The sequence below is a fragment of the Neltuma alba genome, unplaced genomic scaffold, assembly GCF_004799145.2.
Source record: "Neltuma alba isolate B1F8T4 unplaced genomic scaffold, ASM479914v2 tig00012232_pilon, whole genome shotgun sequence".
Classification (NCBI taxonomy): domain Eukaryota; kingdom Viridiplantae; phylum Streptophyta; class Magnoliopsida; order Fabales; family Fabaceae; genus Neltuma; species Neltuma alba.
In genome coordinates this window covers 129,675-144,276 of record NW_021636762.1, presented here as the reverse complement: position 1 = coordinate 144,276, position 14,602 = coordinate 129,675, and the positions used below count along the sequence as shown (strand labels likewise).

The window sequence follows — 14,602 nt, the reverse complement described above, 5'->3', positions numbered from 1 at the left end:
AAGATCTTATATTTAGAATCAGAAAAGTATACAGAAAATAATGGAAGTGTTATCATTTGCATCGTGTTTCAATCTACGACCAACAAATCACGCACGCACGCGCAGTACTGTTTCCCTTTGTTAGTAAGGAAGAAGTAAACATCAAATCAAATGTATTGTGATGTGCGCCCTCACTTCGGGCTGGTTGTTCGCTGGTCACCAAAAAACAAAAAAAAAGGTTCGGGGTGGTTGGTAAATGATTCGTGCGCAACTCTAATCAATCAATTTTCAGCACAAAAATAAAACCCTAATCAGGCAACATGTGGTTTTCGTTTTTAGAAGGCCGAGATCTTTACAAGGATTGGGATTCAGTGTTGCGGATGAAAAAAGTACATCAAAATTATATGAAAAATTAAATTGAAATTTCTCTCTAATAAAATATGAAAGCATGTGTAATGAGGATAATTGCTATAAAATTCAAAATAAGGAATATAATTACTAAAAGTGTAAAAGACACAGCAGTCTTTTTTTTTTTTTTTTAAGATAGAAAAATGATAACTGCTTATTTTATTACTGGGATCTATTAATAATTACTTTTTTTTTCTTTTCTATAAGATGTCATCGTGATTCTCTTTATTTCACCTTCTTAAGGCTACAGACACATTTGTTGTATTTCTCTAATTTAAGCTTCCTCCCCTCTCAAAAATATTCATCAAAAGAGATGCAAAAAGAAAAGTAAGCAGGATGAAAAATCTGGCCAATTTATATGCAAGTTGAAAAATCAGGAGCGCATGGACGGCAACCCTTGAAATGAATGAAATAATTAGAAAATAGAAACATTATGGAATGGTGACCATATTGAACAGTGAATATGGTACACCAAACCCCAAAGTTTTTGTTTAAGCTAGATCACCATCCGTCCCAGAAATTCACAGATTCTTATTGTTATCAAATTTAAAATTTTTTATTTGTCATGTACAGTAAACAAGTAACAAAAAAAGATATAGATTATGTGTATTGATTATTAGCGTCTAGTTTCATTTTAGATATTTGCTATTTTCTCTTCAGCCGCATTCAAGAAAGAAAATATTTACTTTTCATCTGGGCATATTTGTCATTTGATTTGGACAGTAAATTAAGAATCATATCGAGACCGTACCATGACTCAGTTTGGGCTACCGCGCGCCAAACTTAGAAAGAGGGCCCATATTGAAATAGATGCAGCAGTAAGCCCAAATGGAATAGACAAAAATGTATTAGCCGGCGGAAAAAGAAAAAAACAAAAATACATTAGAATTGTTGAGAGTGGGATTTGAACCCACGCCCTTTCGGACCAGAACCTTAATCTGACGCCTTAGACCAACTCGGCCATCTCAACTGTTTGACACATTGCGTTGCATTTAAAATATAAGACAATAGTTTGTTGAAATATAATATCAACACTTTTGTACAATTTTTAGTACTAGGGAGAATGACAATTAGAGGTCTCGATAAAATTTTGTAAAAAACTAATATGTAAATATTAATTTAAATTAAACAGTTGTAAATGAGAATCTCAATTAATTGCAAATTCTAAATTCATATCAGCATAATTTTTATTTTCATTTGATTTTTCAAAAAAAAAAATTACTGGTGACCGACTATAATTAATACAATTGCCCTGGAACCTATCTGTCACTCTCTCTCATAACACTACCTTCACGTTTTGATCATTCAACCCATTTCTGCAGGTTCCTCCTCGATCATTGATCTTATTGCAAGCAAACCTTTTGTCAACTCTTAAACTGTAATCAATATATGCAGCACATGTTTTCAGTATCTGTACTCCATTTACGTACCCCTGCCCACCTATCTGTCTAATCTATACACACATGGATGAGTACTACTTCCGGTTCTTAATATAAGAGTTACATAACTAATTTGAAAAGATTAAGAAAATTAGTTAAATTAGTTATTAGTAACAAAAATAGGTTGACTTTCTTAAATTATCCTTATTTAATCATGTACATTGAAACTACACTTAAGGAAAAATACCTTACAATTAATAAGGATATTTTTGAGAACACAATATAAATTTAAAAGACAAAATAGATTGAGACCTTATACTACCTCCGGTATTAATTATAAGACCCAGTTAACTAGTTTGAGGAGATTAGGGAAAGAAGTTAAGTTAGTTATTTGTAATAAATAGAAGTTGTCTTTCCTAAAATATCCTTACTAATCAACTATATTGGCTAGAACTACAATTATTAGAAGGGCTATTTTTGAAAAAAAAAATACATAAATATAAGAGACAAAGTGGATTGATGTCTTATATTTAGGACCAAAATAAAACTTAAATAGGGTCTTATATTAAAGACCGAAGGTAGTAGTATTTAAGATTACCAATATGCTTAGAACTGCAGGTAGTAGTACACGATCATACTGAACTGTTGGCTTCTATGTTGAGCCTTAACTGAAGCTTCTTCTAGCAGGGAAAGGGGAAGAGATCAATCCATCATATATCATAAACTACATGGAAACTGCCAGAAACTACCACACTTTATTAGAATCGATGCGATATATCTAATTGACTGTTTCTCGATACATACCTGTAACAATGACGCTATCAGAAAAATCACCAGCCACACAGATCGACCTCCAGCTATATCTGTATATTGAAAGGGAACTGCTTAAGAGTATGACTAAGCAGAATCAGTTAAAGGGCAACTCTCCTTTGGCGGGTAGTGATAAAGTGAATACGAAGAAACACAGTATTCATTTAGACGATCCTGCCAAAGAAGAGCAGCCCTACAACCGAGTCGCTTATATATAATATGTTTGTTTGCTTTGGGAGAAGAGAAAGTGGTGAGATGCATATTTATAGGTGACCTGAGAAGTAGGATATGCCGTAGGTATATCCTTCTCATCCCAGATTGCATGCTTCATACGCATCCCTATATGCAGATATATGAAACTGCTTAGTTTTCTCTCAAATCCTCAAAACCACAGAGATGCTTGCCTCTCCCTCTCTGTATCTGGGAGACGAATTATTCAGGGAATGAACTATGAAGAACAATTATATAAAAGTAATATGGGGGCCCTCTCAAAAGTGTATTATGAAAAAGTAGTGGAGATGCCAAGTGCCAACATAATCTTGCCCTGGAGGAGGTATATTTCCTGTCATATTCTTCTCCATTCCATTGTTTTCCCTTATTTTATGAGGTCACGAAAAATAAAAAAGAAAAGATAATGTAGTTTAAATATTTCAGCAGAAAAGTTTAATAATTTATCCTGTTTATATCAAATATATGCTTCAGTCTCAATTTTCTCAAATGATTTAAATAAAATAATTAATAATACTGGAGAATTCTTTAGAGTACTGGGGTTAACGATCTGGCAGGTTTTCTCTGTTGTCATATTTCTTGAACTGTTTGGAAGTTAATTCCACTGGGGAAAAACATTACGTTTATTTGTAGCATGTTTGAATTGTCAATTCCTTATTATACGGTGGTCCATTGAAGGCTCACTGTGGAGTTTATACCTTCGAATATAACCTCAGGGTCCGCATCTTTGAAAGAGTTTTTCAAACAAATGGAAATGAAAAGCTTTTATAGTAACTTTCTGGTGATCAGTCTGAAGATATTTGATAATTTATATTCTTCCAAAGAGCTTTTACTCTTGTTGGTTTCTTAAATGAAATCTTCCTGTGGTAATGGTTCTTTAACTTACTCGGATTCCAAATGTATTTAACCATTACGGAGTACTCCAAGGCTCCGACTTTGCTGATATCATCCATAGCAATATAATAACGAAAAGTATAGTCTCTATTGATCTCAGGTTTATAATCTATAATTGTTACAGTAAAAGCCTTTTTTACATTTATTTGTAAAGTAATCGATGTCCATAATTCTCACTGATAAAACCTGGTCGTCCTGAAATAACAGAATCAAAATCAACATCGTCACTAATCACTCAGCAGCTAGTCTCTGCGTCAACATTTTGAGCCCCATATACCTGCGCCACCACCAGAAAGCATCAATTAATGGATATCCATGAAGGAGCAGAGAATATCTGAACTAATAATATATCAGAAGTAGAAACACTCATCAAGTACGTACCTCCCAAGCATCATAACGGTGGCTTGAGGATTAGTTCCCGGCGAATAATTAAACGTGGAACCATCAATAACACGCAAAGAGTCAACCCCGATAACCTTATAATCGCGATCGACAACCCTCCCTACTTGGCACCCTCCATGATAATGCCATATCGTCATCACTGTGTTCCGGCAAAACTCCTCCAATGGCGTCGCCGAGTTCACGTGCTTCGGCAATAAATTCGCCGGCCATCTTGAGCTCAGGTTAGCCAGCAACTCTTGGGGCATATTATGGTATGTGAACGGCGACAATGCCTTCGATTCTATCACTCTCTCGATCATTCTCACGCCTTCCACACATCTCTCCAAGTCTCGTGGCTCCTGAAAGTAGTTGAACGTCACCAACGGGTTATCGTTTACATTGCGGGTTCGGAGCTCCAAATACCCTGTTGAAATTGGGCCCATTATTTTCTCCAGAATGAACCCGCCTCTTAACTCTGCCTCCTCAAGACTGTCCATCAGCCGTGCTGCCTTTGCTAGGGCCTCTGGGGTCCTTTCCTTCGGCGGCACTTTCGAGAATTGACCAATCTGTACTTGGCAATAATAGTTTAGTGACTTTCACCATGTACCTTTGATTGGGCCCCAACCGGAGAAGTGTGGAAATGGACTTAAAAAAAAAATAATATAACAAAGTAAAATTATAAACTATTAAAGAAAAAAACAAAAAAGCAGTTGAAACTTTGATGCTTACTTTGGGTGAAAACATGCCATAGTTTCTGGGGTCTCCGCGGCCGAAGTTTTCGCCGCTGGCGGCTTCGATGTAGCTGCCGGAGTGGGTGATGCCGACCACCTGAATAAGGGAGACCTCCACGGGGATAGGCGACGGGACAAATATGGCGTTCATGGGGTTATCTGACATGCCTTGGCCCACCAAGGGTTGGTCCAATACTACGCTGATGTTGTGGGTCCTGAGGTGGGCTTTTGGGCCTATACCACTCAACATCAGAAGTTGTGGGCTTCCTAGGGCACCAGCGGACACAATGATCTCATTCCTCGGCCCGTCTCTCAGGTAGGCCCCATGCAACCCCCCCGACGCATCCCTAAACAACACCCCTCGGGCCACTGGTCTTGATCCTCCTGCTGCAAGTTGAAATACAGATCAGTAAGCAGTGACAGAAGTCGAACGTTGAATTCTGTGGAGACTCTTTTGGAATGAATTAACCATGTTTGTGCGTAAATGAGTTGTAGTATTGTTTGTGAAATGGTTCTAAACGGACCTTGAACTCTGAACGAGATGCGGTGGACGGTGGCATGCAAAAGCACAGTGATACTGGTGGAATTAGCATATTGAAGGAGATCAGCGGCAGTGTGCCTGTGACCTCGTTGGTCAAAAATGGTACCACCAACTTTGGTGCCTTCCATGTGATCGTAAGTGAAGCCATTGTAAGGAAGCACTCCGATCTCCCGCAATCCATCCCGAACCGCCGACTGCCACTGTCGCATCACCGGCTCAAACGCCACCAAACGCTCCACCCATTCATACGACTCGTTCACCGCCCTTCCGTCCCAACCAGCATCCCTACCAATCCAAAATTACGATCAAGAGCTAGGTTCGAACTGTGCATGGTGGGTGGTAGATAGATAGATAGACGTATAAAGATGATGCATGCATTGATACCTAACATAGAGAGGGCTAGCACGAGTATAGAAGCCGGCATTCAGACAGGTTCCGCCGCCGAGAACTCGGGCTCTGGAGTTGATAACGCCGTCTTGGGAGATGAAGCGTTGTGCGGGAGAAGCAGGGGAAGTATCGGAGAGAGGGACACCGAAGGAAGCCAAGTTGGTGATGTTAGGGTTGCCATAAGGGGAGCCACCGCGTTCAAGGAGGAGCACCCTGTAACTTTGGGACAGCGTCGCCGCCAAGGGGCACCCAGCTGTGCCCCCACCGATTATTATGTAGTCATAGTACGATACCTTCGGAGCTGTCGTTGCACTTCGCATGAATGCATACTTCGGACCTGTACCTTCCAACACAAGCAAAAACCTCTTCCTTATTATTACTTCTAGAATTAATATTCACTCTTCAATTTTGCTATAATTAATATTACTACTAAAGTTACCTTTTTGGGATGCGCAATGATGAGGAGAAAAGAAAATGGCAGAAAGAACTGAGAGAGTAACGAGTCTCCACCAGCAAACACCCATTAGTGCAGAGGTCAGGACTAGCGATTTGTGGGTTGGTTTTGGCTACGTTATACTGAATTATAAAACGAGCCATTCTTGGTGATTATATATACTGCAGATATCGCCTATAAGTTTGACTAATATAAAGAGCATTCGTGTACTTTGTCGCCAAAATTAACATATTTTACTACGTGATTCTTACGTCCATCGACGGAGAACAAGGCGCTCAATAAAGATCCAAGAAAGTGCAGATTATGTGACCCCCACAAAGAAAAGAGCGGATCGGAACTTGTGGCTTTATGAGACCACGGGCCCATGTTACGATCCCTCTCTCCAATGGCCCAAATATGCGGGTTAGAGCTTGTCCACACCCAAAGGAATTCAGTTTGGGTGATCATTACCCACATTAGATTTGATATAATCTTATTTTTATCCTTTTAATATTTTAATAAAAAATCTAAAGAAAACATATTTGTCTAACTGGCAGTTTTTCAAAAAATATTTATTATTAAAAAATCTATTAAAATTTTTAAATTTGAACTATTAGAATTGTTTTTAAACAGTACAAATCTCTGCAATCATCATCACTGCATTGAGGTTTTAGTCCTTTGACTTTCATGTAAATTATTTAACTACAAATGAAGCAGAATATTGCTCTTCATCAATTTGTGAAGTGGCTAATGACATCAATTAATTAAGAAAATAAAAATCATTTTAATTTAGATGAGAAATAGTATAAGTATACTTTTTACTTGTACTATTTTTTCGGTCCAAAAAAAGTATACTTTTTTTTTCTTAACTCTCCTATTTAATGGGCTTTGATGTCATTTTTTTGCCCCCCAGAAATGTTCAAAGGCCTGATTTGGTATAAAGTTGGGATTTGTTGGCAATAAAGTTGAGAATTGATCAAAGGAAAAAAAATCTATTGAAATACCTTACAAAATAATAACAAGTCAGCTTTTGCATGACGTACATAAATGAGGCTAATTATGCAACTTTATGGAGCCCAGGGAACTTGAATGGGAACAAAATTACGAATTCTGAAAGAGGAAAGTGACTGGTGAGCTTTGTCAGAACCTGGCCGGATATTACATTGAAGGCCAGCGAGTAGAAAAGGGGACGTCGAACTGAAGCCCATGGAGGAGAGACAGAATTTAATAGAGAGAGTTGTAGGTATAGCAGGTGGCGATGATGGAGATAATGCAGATGAATAGAGAAGGAAGAAGGGTGACATTAAGGAGCCTACTCACTCCCAGATAGCCAGCCAGAGTAATGGTTGCATCAGCCACCACTCTTGCAAGCGTCCCAGCCTCTGTTGACAATAGCCCCCCATTATAGGTCCCGCGAGAAAGCCTCGATGACATCACCCGGGAAAGCAGTGACAGGTTGACTCCTGCAAATGCACACAAGGATTCAGTATTGAGAAATTAACACAATATAAGATCAAATTTAGATGGCAACCATGCTCCTTGCAATTGGCATTTACAAGTGATTTCAGTCACTACTGTGAATCAATATCAATATACAATATAAAACTATAAAGGCACGAAATATATATAGCTTGTGAAAATATTTTATATTGATTCATAACAAGCTGTAAGTAATATAACTCACTTTTCGTACGCTGTATGATAGATGGATTACAAAGATTAAAGATCAAAGTAGAGGAGCACGGAGCTCAGTGTGATGTTCTGAAGCGAATGCAAACTCAACAAACATCTCATAAATCAGACCAGTCAACTAGTTAGCACACGTATCTAAACACATGCTCATAAGTAATTGAGTTAGCAAGCATTCTATCTTATCCTCTGTACCCACAGGAGTAGAACAACCTCCCTCCTGCGCACCTTCACAATATTAGTATATTTTGTTGTTGCTATAAATAATAAAATCAGTTATTAAATCTTACCTTCAAGGACTTCGGCGGCAACAAACATAAGGAGACCTGAACAGATATATTGTGGCTGGGTGTAAGGAAAGAATACATGGAAGCTCAGGAGTATGCCGACGCAAACCATAATTTCTGAGACCAACAGAATTTGCCTACAAAAGAAAACAACGACAAGTGTTCTCTTAGCTGTTCATGGAAGAGATTTCAACATTTCAAGATTCAATGCATCGACCTTAGAGAAGACAAGGGAAATGAAATCTTCATTGCTACAGGACCCTCTGTACAGGGTCCCAAAAAAGCCTCTCTTGCATCAACACGCACAACGTAGCAGAATGCATTTTCAAAGCAAGATCCATCGCATGGATCTTCTAATGGGTGAATTAACATGCGCAATGTAACATAATGCATTTTCAAAGCAAGATCCATCGCATAGATCTTCTAATGGGTGAAAAAAAAATTTAAAAAAAAAGAAGATATTTTTCTTGGACGTTACCTGTCCTCAAACATGTTGCTTATATAGCTTCCCACCACAATGTTAACCGGAAGAACTGTCAAGCCAAGGCAAGCAAGAAAAATTGCTACCGAGCTTGTTGACCAGTTGAAGTAGTATGTTGTGATGACACTAGATTCTGATAATAAAATCTCCATTGCATATTTGAGCATGAAATATATTAATAATTGAACCTGAAGATGTCACAGAAATTTTGGTCAGCATGCGGTAAACACATTCCTTTGTTTCACTCAACAGTCTTCAGCACAAATGTGAAGGATATCAAAAAATTGCAATATCAAATTAGAGAAACAGTATCTTAAAGATTTCACTCCAATAGGAATGTTAAGTTACATGAAAATAATTAAGAAGCTGGATAAGAAAATGATAAGATCTGGGTTTAAGAAAAGAAACAGAGAGAAATTCTACCAAACATAATAATGCCAGAATCTGAAACTACTACTGAATGTACCAAGGATAATCTCGACTTCAATCAATCAAAACATCCTCTACCTAGTTTGCCGCACGTAATTATAATAAAAACTAGTAACGAAAATGCAAAAAATGCAAATGATAACTTACTACTAGCCATGTGCACGTGCTGTAAACATGGAGAAAGAATGTAATGCTGAAGTGCTAAATAACTGCTGCTCTAATGCTGATAATGCTAAAACACTAGATAAATGTTGCTCTAATATTAATTTACAACTGCTCATTTCTCCTTGTTTTGACATGGCATTCGCTTTCCTCCCCCCTTGTTTACTCCCTCTACTGGACATAAGTCGCAGCACTCTCAGAGGATCATTTATTGGTCTGTTTGTTTTATAATGCTAATACCACAGCTGCAAAATTGAATGCCGTTCCATGATCCTATCTAATCATAAGCTGGCCAAAAACTACTCAATATGCACAATAGTCCAGCAGCAATGTGGAATCAAGATATTCCACAATCAGCTAGCATATTGTGTCAACTAATTTTCCCTTCGACTATATCTTCCCTATGTTTTATGTTACTTGGTAACTAATAAATGCATAAGAAGGATGTAGATTTTTGTCGCATCACCAGTCACTTATAACCTTCCAAAAGTAATTTTGTCATGCAGAACACTTGAACCAAGTCAATCAAATGCTCTACTTGACTTTTTCGTGACATTATCCCAAAACAATGAAGTTCTCTTGGTTTGTCATTGATAACTTTCCAAAAGTAGTTTTTTGTCACGCAGAACACTTAAAACTCTACTTGTCTACTTTCACACCGATGCATCATTTTTTTTCCCCCAAAAATTTCAATAATGACATGAAACATATTTATATTACCGGATTTTCATCAGCTGATAATGATCCAACATAATATTGGTTAATAACGAAACATTTAGAGGTTACCACAAACCTTTACAGATGGTGTAAGTAGTCTGTATGCTGATCGAATTGAAGTGGCAGGCCTACGGGATTCCTCTGGAGCTTCTTCACTATCATCAAAGTCCTGATCAGCATCTTCATCTTCCTTACGTTCTGAAGTGATCAGCAAAGGTTGTTTAACACCTTCTTCAAGAGAGTCATTTTCTGCTAAGCAAAACAAAGATAATAAGAAAAGGGGCCCAACATAATAGGCAATGTCATCGGGTGAACACAAGACCCATATAATATGAAACAATAAAAGTTAAAAGTCACTCAATTAGCTGTGTCGCCAATATAAATTTCTCCTCGATTTCTGTAGTATTATATCTTGGCAGAAGTTATATTAATTCACTGGATATAGAATTCCAGATATCATTGGGAGCATAAATAATTAAATATTGCTTGAGGCCTTTAAATTCTAAGGACAAGCCCCTGCAAATCCACATTCAATTTTGTGACACCCAATATATCGAAGGTGAACAGAATACTCATCAACGTGGCATCAAAAGGTAATGAGAATGAAGTGGGATCGCATCAAATACAGAAATAAATTCTAACCAAGGGTAAAGGAGATGTAATTTAAAATTTTACTATGCTCCACAAGCTAAACAGGATGCATACTGACAAAATAAATTGTTTAAAATCATTAATGAATCTTTGGTCTCAACTCAATTGCATGCATCAGTCTGCATTCATAAGTGGCAAAAAACATTTATTAAACGGGCTCTTTTATTAATTTGTGAACCATTCAAACAGAAATATTTGAATAGAATAGTGAAATTAGAGGTCTGATAATTTCAATGAAAGCACATTATAGACCCGAGGGCAGAATATCATTGCATGATTTGTCAGCAAAAAGGTGATGGCACATAGGTACAGTACCAGCATTAGATTGATGAGGTACATGATTCTCTTCAACTTCTTGGACAGGTTCCTTAAAAGTGATCCACAACCAAACTAAATATACCAGCCAAGCAACAGACATAACCCACCCAGGCAAGGTGTCTTGGTTGAAGGTGAGCTTGTAAACTTTAAAATTTGTCTGCAGTAATCCAGCTAATGCAGGGCCACAAGCCATTCCAAGAGCACTGGCACTTACAAAACCCGCTGATGCTTGCATGCGGATTTTAAGAGGGACACAATCACTGATGTAACGCCGGTTAACAGCTCTGGCAGAACCCAATCTGCAAGGAAGTAACATATTGGTTAACCATAACATTTAAATGTGGAAAACATCTCACAACATTCTTATCTGCAAAACTAACCCGAAAAAATGTGTCCTCAACTTTTCTAAATCCTACGCAAATGACGATGATTTTCTTATTCATGGAATACATCTCAAGCAAATAAGAAAATTTAATGCTCCATGACAATAGTCCTATATAAAGGTACCTAATTAACAACCAAACGGATCACAAAAACTGTGATAAGACGGGATGAATGGAAACAGAAGACTCACCCACAAAAAAGACGACCTAGTAAGAGAACCCATATTGAATTGAGATCATAAGCCAATGCATACATAGTGTTGCCCACAAAAAGCACTATGCTGCTGAATACAAGAGGTCTGAAGTACGATTTATTAGACCATGCACTGAAATACACGGAAGAAAACACTTGCGCAACAGCCATTGCCCCAATCACAATACCACAAACAGTTGCTGCAGCTCCAAGGCTCATTGAGTAATCATCTGCGGTAGGGACAATAATATATGTGTTGACCATATACAAAAATGTGTTAGCTAAGTTCAGAAGAAGTGACATGAAATTGTATCGTTGATCATCAACATGTTCCTCAGTAGGAGTTGGTAGTTCTTCTTGCATAATGAATGCGTGTTGTGCCATAAAGTTGAGGAAGTTTGTTGAGTGAGTCAACCTGTCTACAGCTGCTTTTATTGAATGAACGACAGGATCCTGCACATGAATTCAATTAAATATAATGGACAATACTGATCTTATTGCTACTAATTAATAAGCTAATAAGGGGTAAAGCTAAAAATATTATGAAATAAATGTCAAATCAAGATCAATAAATAAAGCAGAGAAAATACAAAAGAAACCTGAAGGGGAAGAGTAGGCTGATCATAAATTGATAAGTAACTCCCCTGACGGTCCTGGAGTTCATGAAGATTGCGAGATAAGGCTCCAACCACAGCTCCTATCCCCTGCATACTCCATGCGTCTCAGTCAATATTCATTCACACAGAACATCATATACATTGCATTCTGCTGACGCTCTATTTGTTTAAAGTAGACATATTACCACATGCTTAAACACTTGTTGCAGTTGTGAATAAGGATGGTTCGCTCGAGTTTTAACATAATAATCAGTGAATTTGTAACCAAAACGTTTATCAAACTTCTTCAGAATCTTCCGCAAACCAACAGCATTGATCTCAACAAAATATAGAAGCTTTAAGAGATCTAATCCCACAGCTCTATAAGCTTCTCGTAGTTCAGACATTTTGGATATATCAGGCTGCTTCTGAAGAGCATCATGCTGCTCTCCAAGCTCAGCTATCCTGCTTGCCAAAAGCCCTTGTTGTTCCAACAGGAAAAGGACAATCTTCTCGATCTGAATTTAATAATAAGAAAGTAGGTGAAAAAATGTAAGAGAAGTAAATAATGCCACACATTATTTGACAAAACCCTGCATTTGACAACGGTTATGATTCAGTTTTCTCAGGTTGTCATTTTCTCACATAACCAGCCTCTACTTGAGAAATTAAAGACAATGGAAAGGCCCACAATTCATACAATAAATGAGTAATTTTTATGTATTGAACAATGAAGATAGCACACCTGATTATCTAGCATTCTTGAGAAATCCTTGAGTACATGCCGCCGATCTTGTGTTCCAAGTTCAATTTGTTGAGCATATTGTCTAACTTTTTTCTTCATCAATTTGTAGTTTATGTAATATCTAAAACGAAACCCAAAATTATCATTATGAATACATATGAACTGACAGCTTAATCTGTCAGTGTGACAAATACTTGACTTCAAGTTTGTAACTGTCTCAAAAAGACTTACCCTTGCCATTCTTGGATTTGTCTTTCTTTTAACTTTTTCCCGAAGGCAACCATCTCTCTCTGAAATATAACGGAAAAAAAAAAAAGGGGTCATTTTTTATGGAAGTTGATAAAAGCAAATTGCGGGGGGAACAAAGGTAAGCAGAGAAACCATTGAGGCTATATTTATGGTTTTATCAAATATGTGCGCCACAAGAGTCAGTTCATAATGAACAAAGTTTTTCTGATCTCTGACACACAAAAGCATGGATTCAACATTCAAATCAGCATACTTAGTTTGACAGTCATTACAAAATAACCCTTTGTCTAATTAAGATATAACCTGCTTCTTTTCTCCCAAACTAAGCAGGTATCTATTGAGCAAGGTTATTGCGGCGAATGCAAAAGAGCGAATCTTGATAAAGTGCATAAAGTTGAAATGTTCAGTCGCACACTAGCAAAGTTCGGATGCCCTCTCATGGATGGCTGAGAATTTAGAACACATGAACATGCGCACACGAAACCACTAAAATCAACAGTTCAGCTGTAAATTCGACTCTGTCCAGCTTAAGCCAACTTATGGCTCTGCATAAACCGGTCATAGTCCAGACATATTCGCTAAAATTTCAAAACGACCAAACAGACTGGAAAACGCCACAAAGTCAAACTTTCGACATTAAATGAACTAGAACAAGAATACAGGCTCATCAGCGCCACTCAGTGAGGCCCACGCCCAATTATCTCGGAAAGAGAAAGCGTCCCCGAAACAAAACTCATACAAAGCACGTCCTTCCAATAATTGAAAGACGTTTTCAAATCATAAAATCGAATCAACCACACATACCACAGTTCTTCACAGGGTGCCCAATAACAAACTCGTTTGATGCTGGAGAAAACAAGCCGCGTGAAACAAGATCGAGCCCGCACGAATCTTCCCAAACAAAACAGAGCATCAGTACATGAACGTGCAAGATGCCAAGAGCAGGACAAAATTAATAAAATTGTCATTACATGAACGAAACGCTCCACTTAGATGACCGTCAACGAACACTGACAAAAGAACAATCTCCGGAAGCAAATGAAATGGAGAAGGATGTCGACAAGAAGGAAAAAACAAGATTCGCTAAAGAGTGAAACCTTGAACACTGAAAACCAGAAAGGATTTACAATTTGAGAAGAGAAGAAGCAAGAGAAGAGAGGGTGGTTTGAGGGGAGGCGGGGACGTTATAAATGGAAAGGCGATGCAACCGGCTGGCTAACGAACGGAGCCGATACGAAGCCGTATCAACGCTTGTCACTGAATTCGAATCTAGGAAATGAATGAGTGAACGAATGAAAGAGGACTTTGAGAAAATGGGAAATTTTCTAGTTTTCGACATTTAAATGAAATTGCAGATCCTCTGTATCTGTATATTACTTTGTTTACTAATTTAAATAATTGCCTTTTAAAATGATATTATTTGTTTTTTTTTAATTTTGAAACATAAACTACTGAAATATTTTTATAATAAAAATATCATCATGATTAGATTGAGACTATATTCAGATTGAATGTAACAAAGAATCCCAGT

At 37.6% G+C, this 14,602-nt stretch overlaps 2 protein-coding genes and 1 non-coding gene across 5 annotated transcripts; all 3 read right to left on the bottom strand.

The window, feature by feature from the left end:
- Nucleotides 1-1,276: 1,276 nt before the first annotated feature.
- On the bottom strand, nt 1,277-1,357 carry TRNAL-AAG (transfer RNA leucine (anticodon AAG)). The gene has a single exon. It is a non-coding gene; the product is annotated as a tRNA-Leu (tRNA).
- A 2,455-nt stretch (nt 1,358-3,812) lies between these two features.
- On the bottom strand, nt 3,813-6,061 carry LOC114725193 (protein HOTHEAD-like). 2 transcript variants are annotated; one of them, XM_028911682.1, is made up of 5 exons: nt 5,736-6,061; nt 5,335-5,636; nt 4,797-5,194; nt 4,080-4,588; nt 3,813-3,975 (listed from the first exon to the last, which is right to left on the bottom strand). In XM_028911682.1, the coding sequence occupies exons 1-5, from the start codon at nt 6,056-6,058 to the stop codon at nt 3,930-3,932; spliced, it is 1,578 nt and encodes a 525-aa protein (XP_028767515.1). In that variant the 5' UTR covers nt 6,059-6,061; the 3' UTR covers nt 3,813-3,929. The 2 variants fall into 2 exon arrangements, with proteins under 2 accessions (XP_028767515.1, XP_028767514.1); XM_028911681.1 differs by having other exon boundaries at nt 4,080-4,645; nt 4,809-5,194.
- A 1,082-nt stretch (nt 6,062-7,143) lies between these two features.
- LOC114725205 (SPX domain-containing membrane protein At4g22990) lies at nt 7,144-14,383 on the bottom strand. 2 transcript variants are annotated; one of them, XM_028911692.1, is made up of 12 exons: nt 14,043-14,383; nt 13,876-13,962; nt 13,054-13,112; nt 12,823-12,943; nt 12,284-12,595; nt 12,081-12,185; nt 11,480-11,934; nt 10,903-11,204; nt 10,013-10,188; nt 8,626-8,816; nt 8,151-8,284; nt 7,144-7,634 (listed from the first exon to the last, which is right to left on the bottom strand). In XM_028911692.1, the coding sequence occupies exons 3-12, from the start codon at nt 13,104-13,106 to the stop codon at nt 7,396-7,398; spliced, it is 2,088 nt and encodes a 695-aa protein (XP_028767525.1). In that variant the 5' UTR covers nt 13,107-13,112; nt 13,876-13,962; nt 14,043-14,383; the 3' UTR covers nt 7,144-7,395. The 2 variants fall into 2 exon arrangements, with proteins under 2 accessions (XP_028767525.1, XP_028767526.1); XM_028911693.1 differs by having other exon boundaries at nt 10,013-10,185; nt 14,043-14,382.
- Nucleotides 14,384-14,602: the final 219 nt, after the last annotated feature.